This window comes from Cibotium barometz, chromosome 24 (assembly GCF_041138505.1).
Source record: "Cibotium barometz isolate CiBa-2024 chromosome 24, ASM4113850v1, whole genome shotgun sequence".
Classification (NCBI taxonomy): Eukaryota; Viridiplantae; Streptophyta; class Polypodiopsida; order Cyatheales; family Cibotiaceae; genus Cibotium; species Cibotium barometz.
This window is the reverse complement of record NC_141069.1, coordinates 9,004,994-9,032,963: the sequence shown is the minus strand read 5'-3', so window position 1 is coordinate 9,032,963 and position 27,970 is coordinate 9,004,994. Positions and strand designations below refer to the sequence as shown.

Below are 27,970 nucleotides of genomic sequence, written 5' to 3'. Positions count from 1 at the left end.
AATTCCCAGTTTCATAATGAGGATCCTTGATCTCTCATGAGAGTAATCTATCCATCATTTTGTCCATTTCGCCAACTAGATTCTTGGTGAGTTTGGTCAAGAAAAAACTAGATTAGTTTCGGTCGTCTATTCTTTGGATTTAGTAACTGGAATAGGTCACGAAGTTTTTGTCTGATTCAGATCGAGAGAAGGACAATTAGGTTTACTGTCGTCACGTAGTCTAACCAAATTCATTCAGTTTAGTTCTACAAGGATTCCCTTCAGCGATAAACATCTAGTTTTGGGTAAAATATACATTTAGTGATTTTACCAATTAAAATATCGAAAGATATTCTTTATGCCACATAATTTCTCAACCTTAATTCATTAGGTAGAATTATGGTGGAAATTCATCTTTTGACACTAAAATTTAAGTCAAATCCATCTTTTCTTAAATATCATAAAAATTTTTCTTTTAACTAAAATATCAATACCTATTTTTTTGAATAAACTTGAAATCCTTCTTTTTCTCATTTCAATGAGTGCAATCCAATTATCGTGGGAATTCCTCTTTTACCATAAATTAAATCTACTTAAAATTCTTCTTAAAAATTACATAAAATATCCATTAATTCCATTAAGCTAAAAATTCTACTTTTCTCATTTAAACATTTGAATTCCAATATGGTGGGAATTTCTCTTTCATCATTTCAATTTATCTATACAAAAAGATAAATTTAACTAAATTTTCTCTTAAACTTTAAATAAAAATCTCCATTAATTCCTTTACACCAGGAATTACACTTTCCTCATTTAAATATTTGAATTTCAATATGGTGGTAATTCCTCTTTCATCATTTAAATTTATCTATACAAAAAGATAAATTTAACTAAATTTTCTCTTAAAATTTAAATAAAAATCTCCATTGATTCCTTTAAACTAGGAATTACACTTTTCTCATTTAAATATTTGAATTCCAATATGGTGATAATTTCTCTTTCATAATTTAAATTTATCTATACAAAAAGATAAATTTAACTAAAATCCTTCTTTGATTTTTAAATAAAATATACATTATTTTAGCATCACAATTTTTCTCTTACTTCATTAGAATACATGGATTTCCATTGTCATGGGGATTACTCTTTTAACATAAAAATGGATTACTAGAAATTTCTCTTTTTTCTAATTAACTATTTATGCATAAACATAAAAATTAATTTTTTCATGATTATAATAAGAATCATTCAATTAATCTAGGATGATTAATCTTAGAATATGGTAGGAAGTCCTCTTTTCATAATATAAATGAAAATAATTTATGTGTTTATTTTCAAAAATTTTACCATAGCTCCGCTGCTATTACTGATAATTCTCAATAAATTTGAAAGAATAAAGTTTAGTATTATTCATGTGATTAGAATAACCATTATAAATTAATCATAAATAAAAATTTATGTGTTTCTTCATTACAATACATTAAAGAACTTCAATAGTATTCAAAAAGCCATTTAAATTAATGCTTCTCAAGCTTGAGAGGGGTTGACAAGAGAAACATTTGGAGATTTAAGAAAAATAAGACCATAATCCACACTTTATCTCCTAAATTACTTGATTCTTTGATCACAGTAGAGGTCCCTAACCAATCAATTGGTTTGGTATGTTGTTGGAGTCTCCAAGGAAGATTGAAGAGAGAGAGAGAGAGAGAAGCTCCAATCTCTTCAATTTGTAGAGGGTTTTTAGAGGATAATAGAAAATAAGCTTAACTTAGAGTAATACCAACATAGTTTAGTTCACAGATGAGAATACAAAGGAATGAGGGTCTATTTTTAGGTGAGGGAGGCCACTAACTGAGTCCAACTGAGTTCTAGAGCTTCAGTTTGGCTGAATTTGGACAAGATTTGGACCAGTTTGGCTCCCTTTTTTATTTGAACAAAAAGAGAGAGAGGAGGATATAGAGAGTAAGCAAAATTTGCCGGTTTTTGATTATCCATGCCTACATTAAGCTATCAGTTAATTGCTCACTTATCACATCTTAATTATCGTCTAATCTCTTTGTTAATGATGTTGATTCTAGCATTTGATCCACCATAGCTCATCACATTGCTGTAATTTTGACATGGTATCAGAGCCTAGCTTAGAATCCATCAAGTTTATGAGCCCATTATCTAACTAATTAGGATTAGTAGATGATTAGAAAATAATCACTTTTTTAGTTATTTTCAAGTAACCCTCTGTACCCCCAGCTAGTGGAGGATCTCTATCTCCCATCATACATCAAATTAGCTCAAGCCACTTTAGGCAAACATAGCTAACACACTTGTGCTCTAGCCCATCCAAACAGAAGGTCAAACCACCAGCGCACACTGCTGTTCCACGCGATTTTGCAAGCGTCTTTTTTTCTGAGGAAAAATGAGATCTTGTCTACTCCAGATCAAATTGCTCTAATTCCTCTTGGCCCAAGGGGTTTTCAACGGTGCTCTACAAGCTGGTGAAGTCAGAATTTGATTTGATCAAGTCTCTAATGAGATCCAAGCTCTTCATCAAATTTGCACGTGACTTGGTAAAACAGAGATTAAGCATTCAATGTTTGGTCAAATCTTGTGTTTCTTGGCTTAATCCTCTACTAGACTAATTGCTATTGATGGCCTTGAAAGCATTTGAGCTTATTTGAACTCTAAGGCCTCAGATCTGGGCTCCCCACATACTCTGTTTTCTGCACACAAAACAGAGGATTAATTTGCTAATCAGTGATTAATCAGTGTTAATCACTATATTTTGGTGCAACTGAGGGTTCAAATTAACCATTAGGTATTTGATACAGATCCCTATAACTTCAGATTGCAATTCGGAGATGGTTTGATACTCTAACCATTCTGTACAAATTGATTACCCTTGATTTAATATAATTTCTAGTAATTTTATGCTAATAAATCTATTGTAATCATCTCTTAAACACCAGATTGAGTTGTAAAAGGGTAGACACTGCCCTTGAATCTTGAAATTGGATCAAGAGGTAAGACCCCCTTCACATTATCATGAGTACGGTTTATAGAGCGAGTTTGGTGATTTCGAAGCTCGAAGAACTACCGCGGCTCATGTTTCTAGGTGTTTTGTTATTTCTTCACTCATGTCTATGTCTCATTTGGCTCATTTCTTCCCAAATCTCCTCGTTGATTGAGGTGTATCCGAAGGAGTCTAGCCTTCTCCACTGGAGTGCTTGTCGTTTTGGTGGGATCAAAGGCTTGGTGTGTTTGAGGATGTGTGGTTTGATGTGCTACAGTTAACTGTATTATCATTTCTAATAACAATAGTCAAGGTCTAGTTTGCATCAAAGTTCCTGGTGCTTTTGGATCAAGTCTGAAAATAGTTTCAGTCAAGTTTTTTATTCTTACTAGGCTCACATCTATAGGTTCATGTCGAGCCAGGTTCACGTGTCCATGTTCACATCCAGCCAAGTTCACAGGTCCAGGTTCATGCCTCTACACTCATATCTACAAGCTCATGTATGTAGGCTCACATATGCAGGTTCACATATGCAGGATCACATCTACAGGATGTCTGTAGGCTCATATTTGTAGATTCATGCCTCTAGAATCACATCATAGGCTCACATATCTAGGTTCATGCCTTTAGACTCACATCCATAGGCTCACACGTGTCTAGGTTCACATATGTAGGTTCATGCCTCTAGACTCACGTCCATAGGCTCACATGTTTCTAGGTTCACGCATGTAGGTTTCACGCCTCTAGACTCACGTATGCAGGTTCACCCCTCTAGACTCATGGCTTTAGGCTCATGTTAGTAAGCATGATCATGTCTATATAAAATTGGCTCACGTACTTCACTTGTATGAAATAAGCCTATCAATTAGGTAATAATTATACTTAAAATTTTCAATTATTGTCTCGAAAGAGAATAATTTTCTTAAAATTTATGGATGGTACAGATTGTCTATAGAACATGTGTAGGTATATCCATACGAGTCTTTATGATAGTGATAATTGGTCCATATAATGTGAGGTATACTCCTTTCATCTAGGCTCATGTATATAGGCTCCATGTTCAAGCTCACGGCGTACATGTCAAAGCTCATGGCTCACATTTATGCTTCTAGGCTACCAATTTAACAATGCATGAAAAAATGCTTTTAAAAAATGAAATACATGAACAAAAATTATTTAAAATATGAAATACATGAACGAAATTCACAATCCCACTCTAATCTAACCTAATGGAGCTCAATGCTCATGTTTTCAGAGTAGATTTCACTCCTAATCACAATTGCTAAGCTAATCCTTAGATCAAAGCAATGAAATCTAAGCCTCTTGGACTCCAACTTCATGCAAATCACCAAGAAACCAAAGTTTTACCTACCAATAGATGAAAATAGAATGTCCTAATGCATAAAACTTCAAATCAAAATCAAACACACAATTAAACTAGGGTTTTGTCCTACCAATAGATGAAAATAGAGTGCCCTAATGCATAAAACTCAAATCAAAATAAAACACACAACTACACATCCAATGGCTCCAAAACTGTATGTTTTTCAGAGTGTGATCTCCTAATTGACACTGAGCAATATTGGGTAATTACAATATCTTGGAATAAAAGGGTAAACTAAGCTAAGCCCTAGGTTAATCTCTCTGACAGCAATGCCAAATATGTTCAAGTCAAGACCTTACCTTAGCCTTGCCGAATTATCTGTTGTTGAGTCTTGCCTTAGAGACATAAATGCAACTTCTGAATATAGGTGCACTAGCTCATCTGTCGTGTCCTCACTCCGTTCACACTGGAATACTTATTTGCCAATGGGATGAAGGGAGAGCTCTCTGTGTGCCTAGATGGAGGCAAAAAGAGATGGTCCTTCACGATGTTTCTCTCTCACAATATAGACAGGAAATGAAGGCGAAGCTAATGCAAGAAGACAACCTACAATCAAACCTATCCAGTATGGATCCATCAAGCAAGTAAGATTCAATGGAATACAAGGAAGGAAGAAGAGGGAAGAGGAGAGATCACAAGAAAACTATTACAAGGAAATGATTGTGTATTTCTTATTGTCAAAAAAGACTTATATACGAACAACTAGTTTTCACACTAGGCCGACCAAACGTAAAAATGGCCCAGCCTCTATTACTAGTCTTAAGCAACTATGTACATGAAGTTCGTAGACTTTTCCTATTTGATATTAAGCATAGAGTAGGGTTGTTTTGTATGTTCCAGCGTCGTCTTACAAAAGATAAGTGCCGGTTTTCACGGGTAAGATGACAAAGAGCCTTAGGTCATGCAAGTAAAACCATGTTAACCTATGGAATGGTTTACCACATAGTTACAACGCCAGTTCATGCAAGGAAAACCATGTTAACCTATGGAATGGTTTACCACATAGTTACAACGCCAGTTCATGTAATCGGTTATGGACCAACCTTGTATGTTTTAGTAGAGAGTACCTTCCCTTTTAGTATGTACTCTTATGTTATGGTTGTAGAGAAGTAAGAAGATAGAAAACAAATCAACCATCCATTTATCTCGTGTGTGTGTGTGCATGTGTGCACGTGCGTGCGCGTGCGTGTGCGTGTGAAGAAGAAAGCTTGCAACAAGGAACTCAAGATCACCCTCTCTCCCACATTCTTGTCAATAGACATTATATAGACCACAACAGAACAATGCATACCATATAAAGAACACCATCAAGACATCAGATCATAGGGACCTTGCAAACCACAACGAGATAATACTCGTGTGTGTGTGTGTGTGTGTGTGTGTGTGTGTGTGTCCTTGCAAGAAGCTCAAGCTCACCCTCTCCCTCCCATTCTTCTCAATAGACATTTTATAGACCACAACAGAACAATACAAACCATATAAAGAACACCATCAAGACATTTCGACCCTAATCAAATCATAGGGACCTTGCAAACCACAACAGATAATACCACGTAAGCATTGCTAGTAGCCATCTCCAACCGTGTATGCATGATACAGACGACATCGGGACAGTAACATGCATGTAAGGATCATGGGGAGCATTTTTCGAACATGAATAGGTCTTGTAAGCCTCACCGTGATAGTTCTAAGCATGTGACGATCAATGTCATCTCATTTCGATCATGTACAGGACCATATGGATAATATGTGGCACACCCTCACAATACCAAGCACATACAAATCATGTGGAGTCCTTTCCAAGCATGTAATGATATCCCGAGCAATGTAGATCCCTTTCTTGCATGTAAGGAGCATGAACAGCACTCTCCGCGCATGCACATAACAAACAAATGTTATCTATGGTAGCCAAGACAAAATGGACAATGTTAGGCATGATCTATTATAACATGCATGAATATCATGGTGATGATGTATGTATGTCCATGGTGCACATGATAGCATGCATGGCCATCATGGTGATGATGTATATATGCCCATGTTATGTATGGTCATCCCATGTCACAAGTTGACATGGACACGTCTAGTGCCACCCTAACAAAGTAGTACACATCAACAAAACGCATGGTGCCAAAGCTCACCAAAATGAAAAAAGCTCGCTCACCAAAAAATTAACCTACCCTCTACATAGGTGGTGTTGGAACACAAATGCATTATTTTCTCTTTTGTTGGTGCAAATTGAAACATGGGTCTTAACTAATTTTTGTAGCTTGAACTCACCATACATCCCACACCATGCTAGGTGTTTTTCATGTGAAAGTTTTACATACCACCTACATCTGCTGCAATTCATATTGATTTAGTTTTTTTTTTTTTTTTGAAACTCCATGTTTGTGAACTAGGTTAAACAAATAGCACTCACAATATCTACTAAACTTATTGTCTTGTAGGAACAGCTTTAGATGTGGTTGTTGGGGATTATGATGATGCAATGGTACATACGAAGATTCAAAACAAAGAGATGGTTTAGTTTTTTCTAGGTGCAGTGGGGCATCTCCGTGAACTTTTCTGAGGCTGAAGGATCCTTTTTGGGCCAAGTTTTAAATCTTCCTAAAGTTGCATATTGGCACTGGAGTACCATTATCATGCACACGCCTCGAGCAATAGATAGGATGACCAAAGATCTCTTTCAATCTTCTAGATCCCACCATCATCACGATCGGACCTGCCGCCTTTGCATTCCTGGATGGGATATAGTGGAGGCGGACTCCCCCTCCCCCCTGTTAGACCTCAACTTCTGCTGACAGCTCCTCACCGTGGACCCAGACTTAACCCCGACAAGACCAGGTGTGCTAAAAAGTGTAACAGCACACAAGGATCCTCCCTTCTCCAAGTATGGCTCATTTCTGGACCTTCCATGCTGGAAATTCTTGAGCAAGGACTGACCTCCAGTTTCACTCTTCCGATGGCACTCAGATCTCATGAAGATCGGGTTTTGGCCAGCCTTCAATGAGGTCATGGCTATGGGTTCCCTCCCTGAGCACCGTGCGACAGACCTCATCCATTTGATCCCAAAAAAAAGAAGCGACTACCTTGAGGTCCAATAGTGGCGCCCAATCACCCTTCTCGGCACCGCCTACAAGATCCTTGCCAAAGCCACTAGCATTGAGGTTTGGCAGTCGCCTTGAGGTTCAGCACTGGTGCACCATCACGCTTTTTGGTACTGCGCACAAGATCCTTGCCAAAGCCATTAGCCACCACTTGCAATTGCATCTCCCCCGTGGCACATAGACAGGTTTCATCAGGGATAAGACAGTCCTAGAAAACATCTTTGCTTTTTGGGAGGTGACCGTGACAACACAGCTTTGACAGGATGACTTAGCTGTCCTCCTCAGCCTTTCTCCAGGCATCATGCTCTGGATGGGATTATTGGCATTCTGGGTTCAGAGAATCTCAAGACTTTAGCCCTCTGCACACAATCAAGTTATTCAGGGCACGCGGGGAGAGCATTTCCTCATCTCACTCGGTTCGCTTGGGAAAACTTGTGCTTTGGGAACATTTTCCCGACCAGAAATGAATGCACAATCATCAGTCCACCAACAATGTCCTGGCTTCTTCCAGTTGCCTCATCTTCTGGATGTCAGCATCTGCATAGATGTTACACATACAGACCCACGCTTAGGCTTTGTACGTATGATGCAGGAGAGCCTTGTGATGCCACTCTTTACGGCAAGGCTTTACAGCCAGGCTGTTGGCTGCCTCATATACTTGTGTAACACAAGGCCGGACATTTAGTTTGGAGTGTCCCAGTTGAGCAATTTTATGCAAATCCCAGGGACAAAACATTGGCAAACTGTTAAGTGTGTTCAAGAACTTATAGGGCACCCAGTCTGTTGAGCTGAAGCATTGATTTCATCCAATTGTACTACATGTTCAAAGGCCTTTCTCCCAAGCTCCATATTGCCCCACTTTCGACAAGCATCCAACACAGAATGCCATGCCACTGAACTAGGATGAAATGGCATTTTCTTCATCATAGCTGCCACCTTGTCTAGGTGGCCTGCACGGCTGAGGAGATCAACCATGCAAGACAGGTGCTCAAGAGTTGGACTGATGCCATAGTCTTTGCTCATAACTTCATAGCATGCCTGACCCTTATCCACCAGACCTGCGCGACTGCATGCATTCATAATGCTAATAAATGTGACCACATCTGGCTTTTCGCCTTCTCCTCTCATTCTGTCAACGATATGAAAAACGTTTTCACTTTCTCCTAGCTGTGCATATCCTGAAATCAGTGCAGTCCATGAAACTACATCTCGAACTCGAAGTTTGTCGAACACTTCCTGTGCTTTGGCAAGCAAGCCACATTTGGCGTACATATCGACCAGTGCATTGCCAATGGCAAGGTCTCTTTCCGACAACCCTTTTCTGCCAATCTGAGCATGTATTTCTATGCCCTTGTCTGTGGCTCCAATACTGCCACAAGCTTTCAAGATACAAACAAATGTAGCTGCATCTGGAGAGAACCCCTCAAGTTGCATCTGTTCAAAACAGTTCAATGCTTCCTTGCCGTGATCATGTTTGGCATATCCTGCGATCAGTGCAGTCCATGAGACTATGTCATGAAATGGAAGCTTGTCAAACACTTCCTGTGCTTTTGCAAGAGAGCCACATTTGGCATACATGTCGACTAGCGCATTGCCAACAACAAGATCTCTTTCTAGTAACCCTTTTCTGGCAATCTCGGCATGTATTCCTCTGCCCTTGTCTGTTGCTCCTATACTGCCACAAGCTTTCAAGCTGCAAACAAATGTAACAGCATCTGGAGTAACCCCCTCCAGCTGCATTTCTTCAAAACACTTCAGTGCTTCTTCCCCACGCTCATGTTTGGCATATCCTGAGATCAGTGCAGTCCACGAGACTGCATCTCGTACTGGAAGCTTGTCAAACACTTCTTGTGCTTTTGCAAAAAAGCCACATTTGGCATACATGTCAACCAGCGCTTTGCCAACAACGAGATCTCTTTCCAATGATCCTTTTCTGGCAATCTCAGCATGTATTTCTCTGCCCTTCTCTATGGCTCCAATATTGCCACAAGCTTTTAAGCTGCACACATATGTGACAGCATCTGGAAAGATTCCCTGGAGTTGCATCTGTCCATAACAGTTCAGTACTTCCTTGCCATGCTCATATTTGGCATATCCTGTGATCAGTGCATTCCATGATATTACATCTCGAATTGGAAGGTTGTCAAACACTTCTTGTGCTTTTGCAAGCCAGCCACATTTTGCGTACATATCGACCAGCGCATTGCCAACCACAAGGTCTTTTTCCAACAACCCATTTCTGATAACCTCCGCATGTATTTCTCTGCCCTTATCTGCGGCTCCAATACTGCCACAAGCTTTCAAGCTGCAAATAAATGTGACAGCATTTGGAGGGACCCCCTCTAGTTGCATCTGTTCGAAACGGTGCAGTGCTTCCTTGGCATGGCCATGTTTTGCATATCCTGCGATAAGTGCAGTCCAAGAGACTACATTTCGATCTAGAAGCTTGTCAAAGACTTCTTGTGCTTTTGCAAGTGAGCCACATTTTGCATACATATCAACCAACGCGCTGCCAACAACAAGGTCTCTTTCCAGTTCCCCTTTCCTAGCAATCTCTGCATGTATTTCTTGGCCCTCATCTATGGCTTCAATACTTCCACAAGCTTCCAAGATGCAAACAAACGTGACAAAATTTGGAGGGACCCCCTCGAGTTGCATCTGTCTAAAACAGTTCATCGCTTCCTTACCATGCTCATGTTTGGCATATCCTGCAATCAGTGCTGTCCACGTGACTACATCTCGAACTAGAAGCTTGTCAAACACTTCCTGTGCTTTTGCAAGACAACCACATTTGGCATACATGTTAACCAAGGAATTGCCAAGAAAAAGGTCTCTTTTCAACAACCCCTTTCTGTCAATCTCAGCATGTATTTTGCAGCCTCTTTCCATATCTTTCAGCTCAGCACAAGCCTTAAGCAAGGCTATGAAAGTATATCCATTTGCATGTATAGAATCCTGTTGCATTTTCTGGTACAGGATAAGAGCTCGTCGTGCCTCCCCATATTTAACATAACCTATGATGAGTGAGCTCCAGCAGCACTCGTTCTGATAAACCAACCTGTCAAAAACCTTCTGGGCGTTGCACATGCTTCCAACTTCCACCAACATTGGGACTAGGTAATTTCCGATTGATCTATGAGCTTCCAATCCGCGTTCACGGATGTAGGCATGCAAGCGCAACGTAAAGGCTAGGTTTCTCTCTTTTGTGCATGTGCGCAGGATGTATGCAAGGTTCTCGACGCAGGGCTCAGGCGGCATACCTTCTTCCAAAGAAGCGAGTGCCTCCTCTAAGCTAAGACCATTCTTTTTTTCTCTAGCAGCACTGGTTTGGGCATTCTCGTACAAGAGTCTTCCTCTTCTGTTCTCTCGAGCATGTCTTCAACCCAACTTGGACTGCATCAGCAACATATGCATCGCTTGCCTGTGTAAAGGGCAAAGTCTATATGAAAGGGATAATAGTGGGAGATTTCTGAAGTTAAAAAGGGTTAATAAGACACATGAAGTTTTTGCTTGTAGGCATATGTGCATACACATATATGTGTGCATGTAAGTGTATGTATGCATATGTGCATGTGTATATGTGTACAAGCGTGTATGATGAGTGTGTGTGTTTATATACACGTGTGTATTTGTGTGCACTTGTGTATGTGTGCATGTGCATGTGTCTAGGTGCAACTCTCACATAGATGCATATTTGTGTGTCTCTCACACATGCATTTTCTCTATGTCTCTGTCATGCACAGACACAACTCTCTCTCACACACATACACATGCACATGCACTCTCTCTCTTCTCGCACCCTGTTGCTCTGACACACATTAGTGCAGTCGTGGTAAGGATAAAGGTAAAGGGTAGCTGAGGGAGTACGCAAGACGACTGAGGTCAGTCATCTCAAGCGGGGGTCTCAGCTGTGCCCAGATGGTAGGTGGGTATGGGCACAGCTAGAGACAGATCCTCGGACTACGTGGGCAGCGGAAGATCGTGCAGACGACGCTCATCAAAGACACTGTCTCGACAAACATCAGGGGGCAAGTGACCATAGAAACAATGCCATAGCCTGGTAGTGGAAGGAGGTCTGGCCGCATAGGGGTAAATCCAGTGAGACTCAGAAACCTCTAGAGTAAATGTCTGGTAGGTGTGTATGGAGGCAAAAGCGTGGGTGTGCTTTGTGCCTCGACGTGCCCTTCAGTGCGTCTTCCGTCTGGAAGAGCGGTCAGAAGTTGACACAACATGAGTGACATTGGCCATGGGGCCAGGTCAAAACTCAATCTGGTTCAGTTAGAGAGGGAGCAAAGGAGGGTTGACAGGGGGTCCACGAAGGTCCTGGGGATTGGTATATAAGGTTAGTTGACCTTAGAGGACAACCAAGGGATCCTAGAGGACAGTTTTCTACCTGGGGACTATTGGAGGACTTAAGAAGCAGAATCAGAGGGTTCTGAGTCAGTTGAGGGTGTATTTGGTCAACTAGCAGTCAGCTATGGTCAGGAGAGGCTAATATATGTATGATCAAAGCTTTTGGAGGCCGTTGTTTGTTGACCTGGGAGGAAAACAGTTGGAGCTGTTGGACTGGATCAGATGGGGAGGTTGGGAGGGTGTTGAGCTATCTAAAGGAGTCAGGTGGGGGTAAGAGGATAAGTGCAGGTCTTATACGTGCACTTGGAGCTGGGATTTCAGCATTCCGCAGTTCTTATACCATTACTTTTCTTTCTTGTGTGCCTTTTGGTGGTGTAGTAGAGGCCATCACCCAAAGACCACACAATGGTGTGAATTTTAATGAGAAACCTAGAAGATTGAGAAACTAAGAAATAGATTTAAGGTTAATAGCCAAGTTGGTATGTGCCAAGGTTAATTGATTTAAGATTAATAGCTAAGTTGCTATGTGCATAAATTAATTGTAACTGATGACCGATCAGACATACCCTCAGGTGTAGTGAAGGTGACAGATTGGGGGGGTGGGTAAGATTCGGCGACATTCCCAGTAGTGTTTCCACTAAGAAGTCTGAGGCCAAGTGTGACCAGTTGTCACCGATTGGCCAACCATTTGGTCCATCTCCAGTTTTTGTGTCTCATTCACTTGAGGCCAGGTCGGTGTCTCATGTGAAGAGGCTAGTATTTTTGCTTGACATGGACAGGAGCCAGACTGGTGCCACCCGTGTGTTAGCAGGAAGGTGTCGTATGGACGGGAGCCAGACTGGTGCCACCAATGTATGACATGGACTGTGTTCTATCCATGGGATTGTCACGCCATGGAAGAGCCAGTATTCGTGCCGTGTCTTGCCTGTGGGACTGTCACTTCATAGGGAGGCTCGTGCCTGGAACTGTGTCTTACCTATGGGACTATCACTCCATAGGAAGACCACGATTTATGTTTTATGTCGTGCCATTTTTGTGCCCGACAGATATTTTGTACTTGTTCCATGAACGAGAGATATGTGTATGATACTATTTGCACATGCACTCTTGTTTTGCATATTTGAAACTGTTTTCGCATGACTCTTATTTTTGTGTTTGCCTGCTTGACGTGCCACTTACTGAGCGGGGACGCCTGCCAGTGAGTCGTGAAGTTTGCTCTATCTTCTGACGAGTTTTGTTGAGTGTGAACAGGTGGTAAGTGTATTGCACATGTTGGTTTAATACTTTATTCTCTAACCTTTCATTTTATAAGGTTGTATGTTCACATTCACTTTAAAGTGGGCACCCACTTAGGGGCCAAGGTGGGGAGCCACACTTAACTTGTGTGTGTGGGGGGGTGGGTGCATGGTCACCTACCCACACCACCATGAAGCTGGCCGCCCACATGCAAACGTGGGGAGCCAGCCAACTGTAAGTGTTTTAACTCCACTCCAACCTTTACAAAAGAGAGCCACCACCTCTATCGTAGGTACCCGGCGATCATCTCCTCGGTTTTTCAGGCTGCGCCAACTTCATCTCCACGGTTGTCGGCGGCTCCCTCTGTCCAGCAGGCTGACGGCTGCCTGTGCGCTTCATCCCTAGCGGCTGTACTGGCTCAGGCGGTTGCGCTAGTCCTCTTACGGGCGGTTGTTCTCTCTGCACTACTGGCGGCGGCTGTACCCTCTGCTGGTGGCTGCGCTGGTTATCCAATGGGCTGCCCACTACACAGCAGGCGGCTGCACAGTTTGCAGCCAGGTGCTATATCTCCTACAGGCGCTGCTTCATCTCTGTCCAGCAGGCTGCGCCTGTCTACTGCAGGCGCCTCCATCTCCTCTCAACAAGGCGGTTGTAAGTGCATCTCCAGTCAGGCAGCCACACACGCTGCGCTGCCTACCACAGCAGGCGGCTGTGTGTTCATCTCCAGCAGCTGTGCTCTACAAACAGGCGGCTACTTCTCCATCTCCAACGGGCTGCTCAACCTATCCATAGGCGGCTATGCTTCCTCCTCCTCCACAACAGGCAGCTGTGTCCTGCACAGCAAGTGGCTGTTCTCCTTGGTAGGCGGTTGTGCCTCCTTTACATAGGTGGCATCTCCTTTCTTTAGGAGGTTATACTTTTCCCCAGGCAGCTACTCCTCTCGATATGCTGCTGCACTTTGGTGTCCCTCTCAAGTAACTGCACACAGACATCACGAGTATTGGTCTTCCATCTGCAATCTACAAGTAAGTGAATTTCAGATTTAAGTAAAGAACTTTGTGGTAAATCTGATAAGGGATTCTCTCTACGGCTAACACCCGTTCGATGCCGGGTAGTCCAAGCTTTTGGAGAACCGCGTGTGTGTGTGTGTGTGTATGTGTGTGTGTGTGTGTGTGTGTGTGTGTGTGCCGAGATTGGGAGAGCCAGGCGTTAGTACGGGAACGCCGGTCTTGGAACACTTGTGGGGCACTCTCCGCGGAGTCCAGTGAAGGCACAGGACCGTAGAGACTGGATCACGCAAGTGGTCGCTCTACTTCGAACATCTACTTCGAGCCTTTTGTTTGGTACTGTATTCATTTGTACATGGACATCATCTGGTTCTTGGAACCCATGGAGCATTGTATTTGTTAAATACTCCCAATAATATATCATATATTGAGGGGGGGGGGGGGGGGGGTCGGCCCGTTCCGGCCCCAGTGCAGGTGTCCATCTATCTCATTCCATTTCATTTCAATTTCAAGTTGTTATTAAGTTGTCCATTTCAAATTGTGATATTAAGTTGTGCTATTACGCGTGTGGGTGTCCATCGGAGTCTATTCCCACTTGACGAGATCAGTTTCATTGGTATCAGAGCACGGTTGTTTCCCTCTTCTTAGTGGGGAAACGAACCTGTGTATTGGACACCCCGCTTCTAGCACACTTAATACAACGGACAGCCAAGGCAACCCTTTGGAAGTGCCTAATTCGAGGGGCCCATCTAGTGCCTCGCGTGGTTCTGATGCTCTGCAAGGAAGGCACAAGCCCCTTGAAAGGGTGAATGATAGTGATTCAAAGGGACAACTGTCTCGAGGAAAGACAGTCATGCTAGAACAAGAGCCTGATGCAATGAGGGCTGAAATGGAACATATGAGAAAGCTTTTGCAAGCACAAGAGCAAGAGCTAAAATTTTTGCATGAAGATCCCCATGTGCAAAGTGCCATTGAAGCAAGGCAATGGTTGATGTGACCTTTGAGTCCATGGCACGGAAAGTAGGCAAGAAGCCAAGGGAGTTGGCACTTTCCTACCTCCTCCGCAAAGGTGACATCAAAGAGGAGGAAGACCGAGAGCTGAAATTCAGAAATCCACCTCGCTTGAAGCATGGTGATCCCGCATCTCAAAGGTTGAGGTCTTTTATGCAAAAGGAAGAGGTGACAGTCACCTCTCGTCATGCGTCTTCTCCACAAGGCACAAAGCCTGACAGGTATATGTATGCTAGTGCTCATGGAGGGCATGAAGGTCACATGCATTCAAGACATGTATCCCATGGTAGGGGTGACAGGTCTGCCACTAGAAGAATTTTGCCTTCTGAGTTGTCTCATGGAGAGACATTGCCTTATGCAGGAAAGTCACATGCATCTGATTCTCAAGTCCGTGGAGCACATGCCACCATGCTTCATGAAACTTCCAGGATGGCCCATGGAGCCCATACAGATAGGGCTGCCCCGTTGGATAAGGGAAAAAGAAAAAGAGAAGACCATGAGCCTCATGCCAGAAAGCTCAAGGAATTTAAAGCAGGTGACAAATCTGTTAAGTTTGATGTTTTTCAAAGTGTTAGCATTTGTGGCACAGTTTGACATTGCTTTTAGCGATGAGGACTTCATTCAGAAGTCTAAAGTACGCCATGCTGCCATGCTAGCATGTTTTTGAAAGGGACCGCTGCTCATTGGTGGATCAGTGAAAAGATCACCAAGGACCCCATTTGCACCTGGAGGGAATTTAAGGATAGATTCTATGCTCAGTTTTTGCGACCAAATGCAGAGCAAACTCTCACCCAAAAGTGGAACAAACTTGAGCAAAGAGATAATGAAAGCGTGCATCAATATGTTAACAAGTTTTGGAAAGTGTTGCTGGAAGTAACTCCTTTTATGCAAATCACTGAGGATGAAAGAAAGAGTAAGTTTCACTCCGGACTGCAACCAACATATCGTTCGGGCATTGAATTGCACCCGAAACATACTTTGCAACAGCTCACAGCTTCTGCTCTTGCTACGGAGCAATTGGTGCTCAAAAGTAAGCAGGATCAAGGCGGTTCAAAGGGGAAAGACAAGGCTGTCCCAAATCTGCAAAAAGATGGACAGCCACCTAAAAAGAACTTCCGGGAGACCCACAAGGGAGGTAGAGCGGAAAATACCTCATCTAAAGATCAGGGCCCAAAGAAGAACAAATTCGGCTTGACCCCGGAGCAAAGAGAGCAATATGCCAAGGAGGGAAAATGGTTTTCTTGTGGTAGCAAAGACCACATGTTTCGACAACGCCCTGACCGCAAACCAAAGCACGAGGACAAGCAGACCAAGGCTAATGTACATGCAGTTCCCGATGTGCAGGGGAACACAAATTATGATGCAAAAGAGCGAATGGTATGCAAGGCTTGGGGACAAATCAAAGATCAGCCCCCGCCTTATTCATGTTTGATGACTGTGCAACCGATAACTTCATCTCTATGCAAACGGTAGCTGCTTTGGGTATTGAGGTTGAGAACATGGGACCTCAGATTGAAACCGAAGCTGCATTTGTTGGTAAGGAGGTGCAAGTTACCCCATTGATAGGGAAGTTACGCATACATATCCAGGGCTACCTTGATAATGAACATTTCTTAGTTGCACCACTAAATGGATGTGATGTATTGTTGGGCAAGCCATGGCATCATAGGCTTGAGCCCCACAAAGAGTACAAGACCAATATGATTTCTTTTATGCATAAAGGCCGCATGCATTTTATTGATGCTGGCAAAGAAGGGGATTCCGTCCCACTTGTATCACACATCCAAATTAATAAAGCAATGAAGAAGAGTCTTTCTGCGTACTTGGTTTTTGTCCGTGATAGCATTGTACCAAGTCATCTAAATGTCGATGCTATGACTAATGATAGGCTAAATTTTCTTCATGCATTCAATGACTGTTTTGCTGATACATTGCCAGGTGAATTACCTCCCCAAAGGCCCGAAGATCATCGCATAGATCTTGTGCCAGGTAGTTCTCCACCCAACAAACCCGCATACTGAGTGAGTGCTGCACAACAAGAAGAGATCATGAAGCAGGTAAATGAGCTTTTAGAGAAAGGTTTGGTTCAGCCCAGTTCCTCACCTTATTGCTCTCTTGTACTTCTTGTTCAAAAGAAAGAAGGCTCATTAGGCATGTGTGTGGACTATAGAGCTTTAAACAAGCTTACCATCAAGAACAGATTCCCAATTCCGCGTATTGATGTCATTTTGGATAAGCTTGATGGTTCGGCTTGTTTCAACCGACTTGATTTGAAGAGTGGTTATCACCAAATACGAGTGGTGCCACAAGATGTCCATAAAACTGCATTCAGGACAGCCTTTGGATTATATGAATTTTTGGTAATGCCTTTTGGTCTCACCAATGCTCCTGCCACGTTTAATCGTATGATGGATAGGATATTCCGACCCCATCGCAAATTTACAAGAGTATTCTTTGATGATATCTTGGTTTTCTCCAAGAATGAGCAGGAACACAGAACTCATCTGGTCACAGTGTTCAAAGAGTTGCGGAAGCATAAACTTTTCATTAATGCCAAGAAAAGTGAGTTTTTCCTTTCAGAGATTCATTATTTGGGACACATTGTATCCAAGGATGGAGTTACAATGGATCCCGCAAAGATAGAGACCATTCGGAATTAGCCAGAATTGCAAAACGTACATCAAGTACGTAGTTTTTTGGGATTATGTTCGTATTATAGGCGCTTCATAAGGCATTTTGCTATGATAGCCACCCCTCTACATGATCTCACAAAGAAGAAAACCACTTTCAAATGGACTTCAAAAGAACAGGATGCTTTCTTGCAGCTCAAGCATGTTATCATGTGGTCCAGTATTGATTGTTCCTGACTTGCACAAGTCATTCGTAGTTGAATGTGATGCTTGTGGTGATTGTATAGGAGCTGTCCTAAATCAAGAAGGGCATGCAGTTGCATACGAGAGCCGTCGTTTGCATGATGCTGAGCTTCATATGGATATCTATGAGAAAGAGCTCTTGGCTGTAATTCATGCCTTACAGATATGGAAACATTATCTTCTTGGGGCTGAATTTGTAGTCAAGACTGATCATCAAAGCTTGAGATACTTTCTATCTCAAACAAAGCTTTCAAAGAAGCAAATGAGAATGGCAAACTTTCTTTCCATGTTGTCTCAGTGGCCTCTCATGGGGACTTATCTGCTATGCGAGATTTGTATCATTTGGATGCTGATTTTTGCCATATATGGACTGATTTGATAGCTGGTCATTCACATGCCTCTTATGTTATCAACGAGGGTTATCTTATGAAGGATAATTGCCTATGTGTGGTGAAGGATTTGCGTCCAAAGGTTATGGAGGAATGTCATGCTCCACCTTATGCTGGTCATAGAGGTATCATGCCTACTACACGCATGATTGAGAGAGATCTCTTTTGGCCAAGCATGCGTAAAGACATTGAGGCTTATGTGCGTGCATGTATCACTTGCCAAAAGGTGAAATTTGATAGGCAAAAACCTCCAGGTTTGCTTCAGCCATTGCCTATTCCCTCGCAACCTTGGGAAAGTATTACTATGGATTTTATTATGGATTTGCCTAGATCCCAGCATGGGAATGATGCTATTTGGACCATTGTGGATAGGTTTAGCAAGCAAGCTCATTTCTTGCCCGTCAAGAAAACCATTAAAGTTGATCATGTGGTAAAGCTTTTTCTTGCTAACATTTTCAAGCATCATGGTATGCCTAAATCCATTGTTGGGGATAGAGATCCCAGGACTACCAGCCTCTTTTGGAGGACTTTATTTGATAATATGGGTACTAAACTTGAGTTTTCATCAGCTTATCATCCCCAAACGGATGGCCAAAGTGAAGCTGCAAATTCAACCGTGTTGGATTTATTGAAGTGTTATGTGGCAGATCAAAAGACTGCATAGGAGAAGTATCTTCCACTTGTTGAGTTTGCCTACAACAATGCGATCCATGCCTCCACGGGAAAGGCTCCGTTTGAGATTATTCATGGAAGAGTGGTATTGCCACCCATCCTTCATACAAAGGATGAGATCTTTGCAGCTGATGAATATGTTCGTGACTTGAAAGTAGCCTTTGGTCAGGTACGGACAGCCATTGCAAGGTCACAAGATAAGCATAAAATGACTGCTGACAAGCATAGAAGGGACATGCAAGTCAAAGAAGGTGACTGGGTTTTGCCGAAATTTGAGAAGGCTAGGCTTCGGAAGAGGACAGGCCGAGAAGGATCATATCCTAAGCTTTCTCCTCGTTATTATGGACCCTTCAAGGTGATTCATAAGATCAATGAAGTGTCATACAGGCTTGCTTTACCTAGTCACTGGAAGATTCACAATGCATTTCATGTGATTCTATTTCGGAAATATGTGGGACCAGATCCTGACGAGCCTGTCACAGAAGATCCGCCAGAGATTGATGAGCTTGAGGAGATCCTCCAGCCAGAACAGATTGTTTTTCACAAGGAGCGAAAGCTACCTGCAGGAAAGCTTTCCAGGAGATACCTTGTGAAGTTTAAAAATTATTTGCCTATTGATGCCAAATGGGTAAATGAGGACTATTTTGTTGACTATCCACAGTTGTTGCAAGCATATCTTGAGGCTTTTCAGTTGAGGACAACTCTACTATTTGCACATGCACTCATGTTTTGCATGTTTGAAACTGTTTTCGCATGACTTGTATTTTTGTGTTTGCTTGCTTGACGTGCCACTTACTGAGCGGGGACGCCTGCCAGTGAGTCGTGAAGTTTGCTCTATCTTCTGACGAGTTTTGTTGAGTGTGAACAGGTGGTAAGTGTATTGCACATGTTGGTTTAATACTTTATTCTCTAACCTTTCATTTTATAAGGTTGTATGTTCACATTCACTTAATAGTGGGCACCCACTTAGGGGCCAAGGTGGGGAGCCACACTTAACTTGTGTGTGTGGGGGGGTGGGTGCATGGTCACCTACCCACACCACCATGAAGCTGGCCGCCCACATGCAAACGTGGGGAGCCAGCCAACTGTAAGTGTTTAACTCCACTCCAACCTTTACAAAAGAGAGCCACCACCTCTATCGTAGGTACCCCGGCGATCATCTCCTCGGTTTTTCAGGCTGCGCCAACTTCATCTCCACGGTTGTCGGCGGCTCCCTCTGTCCAGCAGGCTGACGGCTGCTTGTGCGCTTCATCCCTAGCGGCTGTACTCGCTCAGGCGGTTGCGCTAGTCCTCTTACGGGCGGTTGTTCTCTCTGCACTACTGGCGGCGGCTGTACCCTCTGCTGGTGGTTGCACTGGTTATCCAGTGGGCTGCCCACTACACAGCAGGCGGCTGCGCAGTTTGCAGCCAGGTGCTATATCTCCTACAGGCACTGCTTCATCTCTGTCCAGCAGGCTGCACCTATCTACTGCAGGCGCCTCCATCTCCTCTCAACAAGGCGGTTGTGTGTGCGTCTCTAGTCAGGCAGCCACACACGCTGCGCTGCCTACCACAGCAGGCGGCTGTGTGTTCATCTCCAGCAGCTGTGCTCCTACAGCTAGGCGGCCAGCGGCTGTGCTCTACAAACAGGCGGCTACTTCTCCATCTCCAACGGGCTGCTCAACCTATCCATAGGCGGCTACGCTTCCTCCTCCTCCACAGCACGCAGCTGTGTCCTGCACAGCAGGTGGCTGTTCTCCTTGGTAGGCGGTTGTGCCTCCTTTACATAGGCGGCATCTCCTTTCTTCAGGAGGTTATACTTTTCCCCAGGCAGCTACTCCTCTCGACATGCTGCTGCACTTTGGTGTCCCTCTCAAGTAACTACACACAGACATCATGAGTATTGGTCTTCCATCTGCAATCTACAAGTAAGTGAATTTCAGATTTAAGTAAAGAACTTTGTGGTAAATCTGATAAGGGATTCTCTCTACGGCTAACACCCGTTCGGTGCCGGGTAGTCCAAGCTTTTGGAGAACCGCGGTCCAAAGCTGCCGAGATCGGGAGAGCCAAGCGTTAGTACGGGAGCACCTGTTTGTGCGTGGTTCTGGAACACCAGTGGGGCGCTCTCCACGGAGTCCAGCGAAGGCACAGGACCATAGAGACTGGATCACGCAAGTGGTTGCTCTACTTCGAACATCTACTTCGAGCCTTTTGTTTGGTACTGTATTCATTTGTACATGGACATCATCTGGTTCTTGGAACCCATGGAGCATTGTATTTGTTAAATACTCCCAATAATATATCATATATTGAGGGGGGTTTCGGCCCGTTCCGGCCCCAGTGCTGGTGTCCATCTATCTCATTCCATTTCATTTCAATTTCAAGTTGTTATCAAGTTAATAAGTTGTCTTCCCACTTGACGGAATCGGTTTCACCAAAGCCTTGAGGCAGGTTCCCTGGTGGGGGTGCTTGCATTGGAGGCGCTAAATCAGTGCCCCCTCTCGCCAATTAGGGGCATTACGGCCACCCTCGGTATTCTGACGAGTCGAAGAAGATTGCTTGGGACCTCTCTCCTATCTGGCCTTGACACCACAATCCACATCGAAATGCCTTGGCATTTGACAATGAGTGTAGTATCGATTATGTTTGGGTATGGATTGCCAGACAGGAGTGGATGTAGACGCAGTAGTGTGTGGATCAGGGGTGGTGCCTATGGATTTCCCAGTGTTGCCTCTTGGCATGTTCCCCTTCATAACCTACCCAATAGGGGTGTTGGGACAGAAGGGCCCCCTCTTGTGTAGAGGAGGAAGATGTCTTCCTCGGGTGGAAGTGATCATGTAAGCAGGCAAAGCGCAGCAGTTTTCACTCAACCTCGTACAAATTGGGCAACGGGTCTAAACCAAGCGTCTGAGTGACGAAGGTAAAGAAACTGGGTGGCAACCGGTTCAATAGTGTAATGACCTAGTCCTTGTCACACTAGGAGAGGCAAGTGGTGGCATACTCCGCTAGAAGGCGCCAGTACTCAGCAATCTTAGCTTTCAAGTCATCCCCCTCTTTGATGGAGAATCTGTGGATCTGGTGCTCAAGATGTTTTGCATATCCCTCAATCCACATTACTTAAGCGATCTGCCCCCTGCGAGCTCCGCCTCATCCCCCTCCCGTCTTCCTTCCCCCTGCAGCTTCTCGCCGCCGCACGCCCCCCTCTCCCCCCCCGCCTGTCCCCCGCCTTCTCCTCCGCCTCTCTCCCCCGCCTCCTTCCTCGTTTCCTCCCCCGCCATCTCTCCCCCCCCGCCTTCTCCTCCCCCGCCTCCTTCCTCGCTTCCTCCCCCGCCATCTCTCCCCCCCCCGCCTCCTTCTTCGCTTCCTCCCCCGCCTCCTCTTCCCCGCCATCTCCCCCCCCCCCCGCCTTCTCCCTCACCTCCCCCTCCGTCTCGCCCCTCCTCCCACCGCTAGCTCCCCCGCCTCAGCTCCCCCCTCCCCCCCTCCCCCGCTCCGCCCCTGCTATCCTCTCTCCTTCCGCCTCTCCGTTTCCTCGTAGGGCTGTGCCCCTCCCGTTGGTGACCCCGGTCTCTGGCCTTTTCCCTCTGGAGGACTCCATGGAAGCCGCTCCGACTACCCCTGCCGATTCCGGTCTCCGTCTGGAGTTCACAGATGCAGATCATCAGTTGTTTGTTTCCACAGTATCCGCTCTTGAGGCCTCCTCCTTGGTCTGCAAGATAGTGGGTAGCCGTCCGATGCAGAGAGAGCTTCGCGACCTTCTGCAAGGCAGCCTCGTTGGCGTGCCTGCCAAGATCGTCAGCGTCGATTTTTTGGGACGTGGCTACTACCAGGTGGATTTCGAGTCCCCCCAGGCAGCTCAGACGGTGCTGGCTCGGAGCACCATTGCCCTCCGCTCATCCCGGGCATTCCTGGCGCGATGGACTCACGGTTTCGACCCCGCTTCTGACCCGCTAGCAGGCGCGACAGGTTTCCCCATCACTATCTGCTTTCGTGGACTCCGCAGGGAGTACTTGCCCCTCTTGTCATCCATTGGCAAGGCGTTTGGGCAGGTGGTGAAGACGCCTCAGACAGCGGCTTCAGTGATAGCTCGGGCAACATGACTCCCGGCCATTCGCGTTGTGGTTCCGTCGCCGGAGTCCCTCCCGAAGACGATCCTCCTCCCTTGTCTTTCTGGAGGACATCTGATACAACGCGTGGAGTATTCGGGCCTCCCCGGCCAGTGCTACATTTGTCGAGAGATGGGCCACCTCGCACGCGACTGTCCCCGCAAGGGGGTTCATCCTTCACGCTCTGCCGCCTCTGGACCCCCTTCAGGAGGCCCGAGGGGTGGCCATCCACCTCAGAGACCGGACATCCCTGGCTCGTCTCAGCAGGCGCCATCATCTGACGAGCAGGCCCCGGCGGAGGATGCCGTGCAGACCCAGGAGGCTGGTGGATGGCAGGAGGTTCGCCGGCGGAAACGCCCGGCCCGCAGGGACCGTCGCAGACGCCAGCAGGCAGCACAGGCTGGCGGACAGGCGACTCCGGCTGGCGTCCAGGCACCCGCACTTATGCTCCAGTCAGGGATAGGCGGCCAGCAGGTCCCACCCCGATGGACGAGGATTCAGTCTCAGTGCCCGTTGAGGCCACCGGTGGAGCCCCCCACGTGGAGACCCCGCTCCCGCCTCCCCCCGCGGGGGGCCCCGCCCCCTCCATGGAGCAGATTCCTGAGGATCCCGGGCCGCACTCTGCGACCCCCGGCCCCTCCTCCCCTCACTCAGAGAGCACTCCTTCCACCCCCCCCTCCCCCCCCCCCAGCCCCCCCCCTCCCGCCTCCCCCGACGGCCCCCCCTGACACCTCTCCTCGGGCAGATGCCTCTCCATCCTCTCCTCGCTCTCCCCCCTCCTCTCCGCGAGCTTCCATCCCTCCCTCGGCCTCTCCAGGATACTCCTCCAGACCACCCACTACCCCGGGGCAGCGCAGCTGGGTAGGCCAGAGTTCAGTTCAGCGGCTGTTCCACCGCCACTCCGGGCCGGTGGAGATGGCGATCCTAGCTTCGCCCGTCACTGAGTTCTCTCCAGCCTCCCCTGGGGGGGCCTCGCGAGTGATGGGGCTCCCAGTGGATTACGGCTTTTTCAGGTGTCTCCAGCTGGATGCTGGCCCGTTCGAGACACTGGTCGCGCCCTTGCGAGTTTGCGTGGTGTGCCATCCCTCTCGTTCTCCTTCAGTGGTGAGCAGCATGGTGGCCTTCTCCTTTCCTCTCAGTGTTGCCCCAGGCACAGCATGGGATTGCAACTCTGTAGAGGAAGTTTTGCGTGATCAGATACTGGAGTTTTCTCACCACTTCAGCGACTTGGGGCTCACGGACCTATTGCAGACCAGATTACACTCAGCCCGCATGAGCTTGTTTGGTATAGGAGATTGGCGGGCGGATCCGGTCCACACCTCAGTTGAGGCGGTGCTACTGATTCTCCTCCACGCCGCCCCGAGGATGCAGCCTACCTTTAGATACATATATGTCGAGGATTGGTCTCACGCCTATGCCCTGGACAGGGCGAAGGTGGAGTGGGGCTGGACACAGAGACAGGTCACCCTCTTTTTGGAGAGACTCCGCACCCGGACAGACAGTGACTATTCTCCCTCCAAGCCGGCGCCCAAGACTCACAGAGTGGAGGGCAGCTCATCCGGGCCGGCTGAGAGGGGTGAGCCAGTGGCGGCTGCTTCACTTGCCATAGCTCATCCATGAGGATCCTCTCATGGAACATCCAGGGTCTTGGTGGACCTCGCTGCTACATTGGTCGGGGCAGACTTCGCCAGGAGATCCAGAGGGCTCTCGTTGGAGGACCCATAGATATCCTTTTCATCCAGGAGCACCACCTTTCTGCCGGGCATACCCGCACCTACGGGAAGATCTTGCCAGGCAAGAGTCACACTTTTTGGTCACCGGCATATGACTCCCAGGGAAACCAGGGTGGAGTATGCATCTCAGTCAGCGAGCAGCTTCTATCCGAGGTTGTGGGATCTGGCACTCTGGTCCAGGGTCGAGCGCAGTGGATCATCCTTCGGGTTGGGGAAGACCGCATTGGCTTCCTCAACTTCTACGCCCCTAATGGGGCGACCGGGAGAGCTGAGTTCTGGAGCACCATTAGGCAGTCCCTCCCCATGGCAGACCATTGGTGCCTAGGAGGGGATTGCAACATGCTGGAGGATGCAGCGGACAGGATGGGGGGCAGCCAGGAGACCATTCATGGGCCGGAGCTCGCTGCCTGGGAGGAACTAGTGCTGCAGGTGAGAGGCCAGGATCCGTGGACTCTCTCGGAGTTTGGCAGGTTGCAGGGGAGTTTAACTTTCTCGCGCTCGGATAGACGGGCCACAGGAGTTAACCTTTCCCGCATCGACAGGTTTTACATTGATGAGTGGGCTTGCGATAGAGGTGGCACTATGGGTATACTTGCAGGCTCCTCGTTTTCAGACCACTTTCCAGTGCTTCTCCAGATCGAGGACCCTACGAGAGGAGAGCGAGGCCAGAGCATCCGGATTCCAGATTGTCTCATAGAGGAGCCCGAGATTGCGACCAGAGTTGAGCAGGTCTGGCAGGAGTTTCAGTTCAGGAGAGGATCGGCAGCCAGCGATCTTGACAGGGGTTTGCAGGAGATCAGTAGGATGCTCAAACAGGCTGCCCTGGACCGTCTGGAGGCTTTCAGAGAGCAGGAGAGGAGCCTGCGGAGGAGTCTAGCTTCCCTTCAGAGACTTCAGGAGAGGGATCCTACGAGCCCTTGGATTAAAGAGCAGATGGAGTCAGCTCGCACAAAGATCAGATCCATCGAGGAGAGGAGGGTGGAGTTTCGATTCCATGCTCGGGCTTCTTTTTGGACACAGGCTGGAGACCGAGTGACTCGAGATTTCTTTGAGGCGACAGGGCCTCGCTTCAGACGAGAGGGTCTCAGGCGTCTTCGGCAGGCTGATGGCCAGGTAGTGGTGGATCCCCCCAGGGTTCGGGCGATCGCCACAGATTTTTACAGGGATCTGCTTTCTGCTGAGCCAGCAGATGACAGGGTGAGAGAGGCTCGGGAGGCAGTCTGGAGCTTCACGAGACCGGTTGTGCCAGCCCATTTGCAGCACTCCCTTCTCTCCCCCTTCTCGAATACGGAACTGGAGAAGGCTCTTCAGGCACTCCCTCAGGGCAAATGCCCAGGAGACGACGGTCTCTCAGTGGCTTTCTTCCAGAGGTACTGGGGTCTCTTGCATAGGGGTTTCAGATTGGCATTCCAGGAGATCATGAGTCGGGAGACATGCCGGACAGCATGGCAGAGGGGTTGATCCACTTGATCCCCAAAGAGAGAGGAGACAGACTGGAGATTAGACAGTGGAGACCGATCACCTTGCTAGGCACGGCCTACAAGGTCCTAGCTAAGGCGATCAGCAAGCGGCTTCAGCCTCACCTTCCGGACATCATCCACTCCACGCAGACAGGCTTCATCCAGGATAGGAGCATCCTGGATAACATCTTCTCTTTCTGGGAGGCTACGGCTTTGGCTAGATTTCAGCAGGAGGATCTGGCAGTGCTTCTACTCGACTTCGAGAAGGCATATGATCTGGTGGACTGGGCCTTCTTGGAAGGCACTATGGAGAGGATGGGCTTCCCCCCTCAATGGATCCGTGGGGTCTCTACACTCTACACATCGGCTCATAGCCAGGTGTGCTGATACAGGGCGTGCGCGGAGAGAGGTTCCAGCTCTCGCGCTCGGTGCGGCAGGGGTGCCCCTTGGCGCCCTTTCTTTTTCTTTTTGTGGCAGAGGCCATGAGCACTTTCTTGACGGCACAGGATACAGGTTTGCGGGGCCTCCAGCTCCCCATCCGCACCTCGGAGGAGCTCCTAGACTCGGAGTTTGCGGATGACACTGCTGTCTATCTTCAGGGAGGGGAGGAGAACCTCCGCCGCTTCGCCTCCGCCATGGACAGGTTTTGCAGAGCCTCGGGCGCTTTGATCAACTGGCACAAGTCGTGTGGGTTGTGGGTCAGTTCTGTGCCCCCCCCGACTTGGAGGCCAGTTGATGGGTTTCAGTGGCTGCCCCCCGGCACTACAGTGCGCTATTTGGGATGCTATGTGGGCATCGACATATCTCCGGAGCAGTAGATAGCCCCCCTTCTTCTGAGCATTCGGAAGAAGCTTCTGTATTGGAGTACCGCTCGTTTATCTCTGGCTGGCCGAGTGGTTGTGGCCAACCAGGTTCTGCTTGCTACCATGTGGTACATCACTTCTTGCTGGGCCTTCTCTCGGGCGTGCATTGGCCAAGTGCAGAGGCTCATCAGGAACTTTCTTTGGTCCGGTGGCGAAGAGCGGCCCGCCAGGGCCAAGGTGGCATGGGCTGTGATCACTCAGCCGAGGGAGAGAGGCAGCCTGGGCATAGTTGATCCTATTTGTCAGAGCCGGGCTTTGCTTGGCAAGTTGGTGGTTCGTGGCCTCCTACCAGGCGCTGAGCCGTGGAAGGAGTTTCTTGTTTCCAGGATTCTCAGCCGCACTCCTTCTCTTAGCGGCCCCTGGACCCCCAGCATCAGGTGGATCTTTACAGAGCAGCGATCCAGAGGAGTGGGCCTTGGCTTCGAGGAGCGTTTTGCACTAGCCTTCTGAGGGCCTGGGAGCATCTGAGGCCGTCACTCTTCCAGACTCCCCCAGGCACCGATGAGGAGCGCCTGAGGCAGCCATTGATCTGGAACCCCTTGATCCGACTTCCCAGTGGTCATATGGTTGGATCGCGATCCCACGTGTCGTGGGGCCCGTTGAGTTCCGGCCCAGCCCAGTCCCTAGACGACTGGATATGTTTTCAACAGCTGCCTCTAGAGGTTCAGGAGGAGAGGAGACTCAGCGGGATGAGGGGCAGAGAGCTGATGAGGCAGGACATTGAGGCGGCCATCCCCCGGGAGTGGCGGACTCCAGTACAGGACCCTCCACCTCCACAGTGGATGGGCGTCTTTACTCGGCATGAGAT

At 47.0% G+C, this 27,970-nt stretch overlaps 1 protein-coding gene across 2 annotated transcripts in view; it reads right to left on the bottom strand.

Moving 5' to 3' along the window:
* Positions 1–6,289: 6,289 nt before the first annotated feature.
* The window catches only part of LOC147624882 (pentatricopeptide repeat-containing protein At3g09040, mitochondrial-like), a 65,544-nt gene continuing 43,863 nt past the window's right edge, over positions 6,290–27,970 (bottom strand). The window contains exon 3 of one of the 2 annotated variants that reach the window (XM_086818123.1): positions 6,290–10,949. In XM_086818123.1, the coding sequence (XP_086674249.1) occupies positions 8,237–10,738 (2,502 nt within the window). In that variant the 5' untranslated portion in view covers positions 10,739–10,949 and the 3' untranslated portion in view covers positions 6,290–8,236. The remainder of the gene's footprint in view (positions 10,950–27,970) is intronic. The other variant, XM_086818122.1, reaches the window with a different exon arrangement.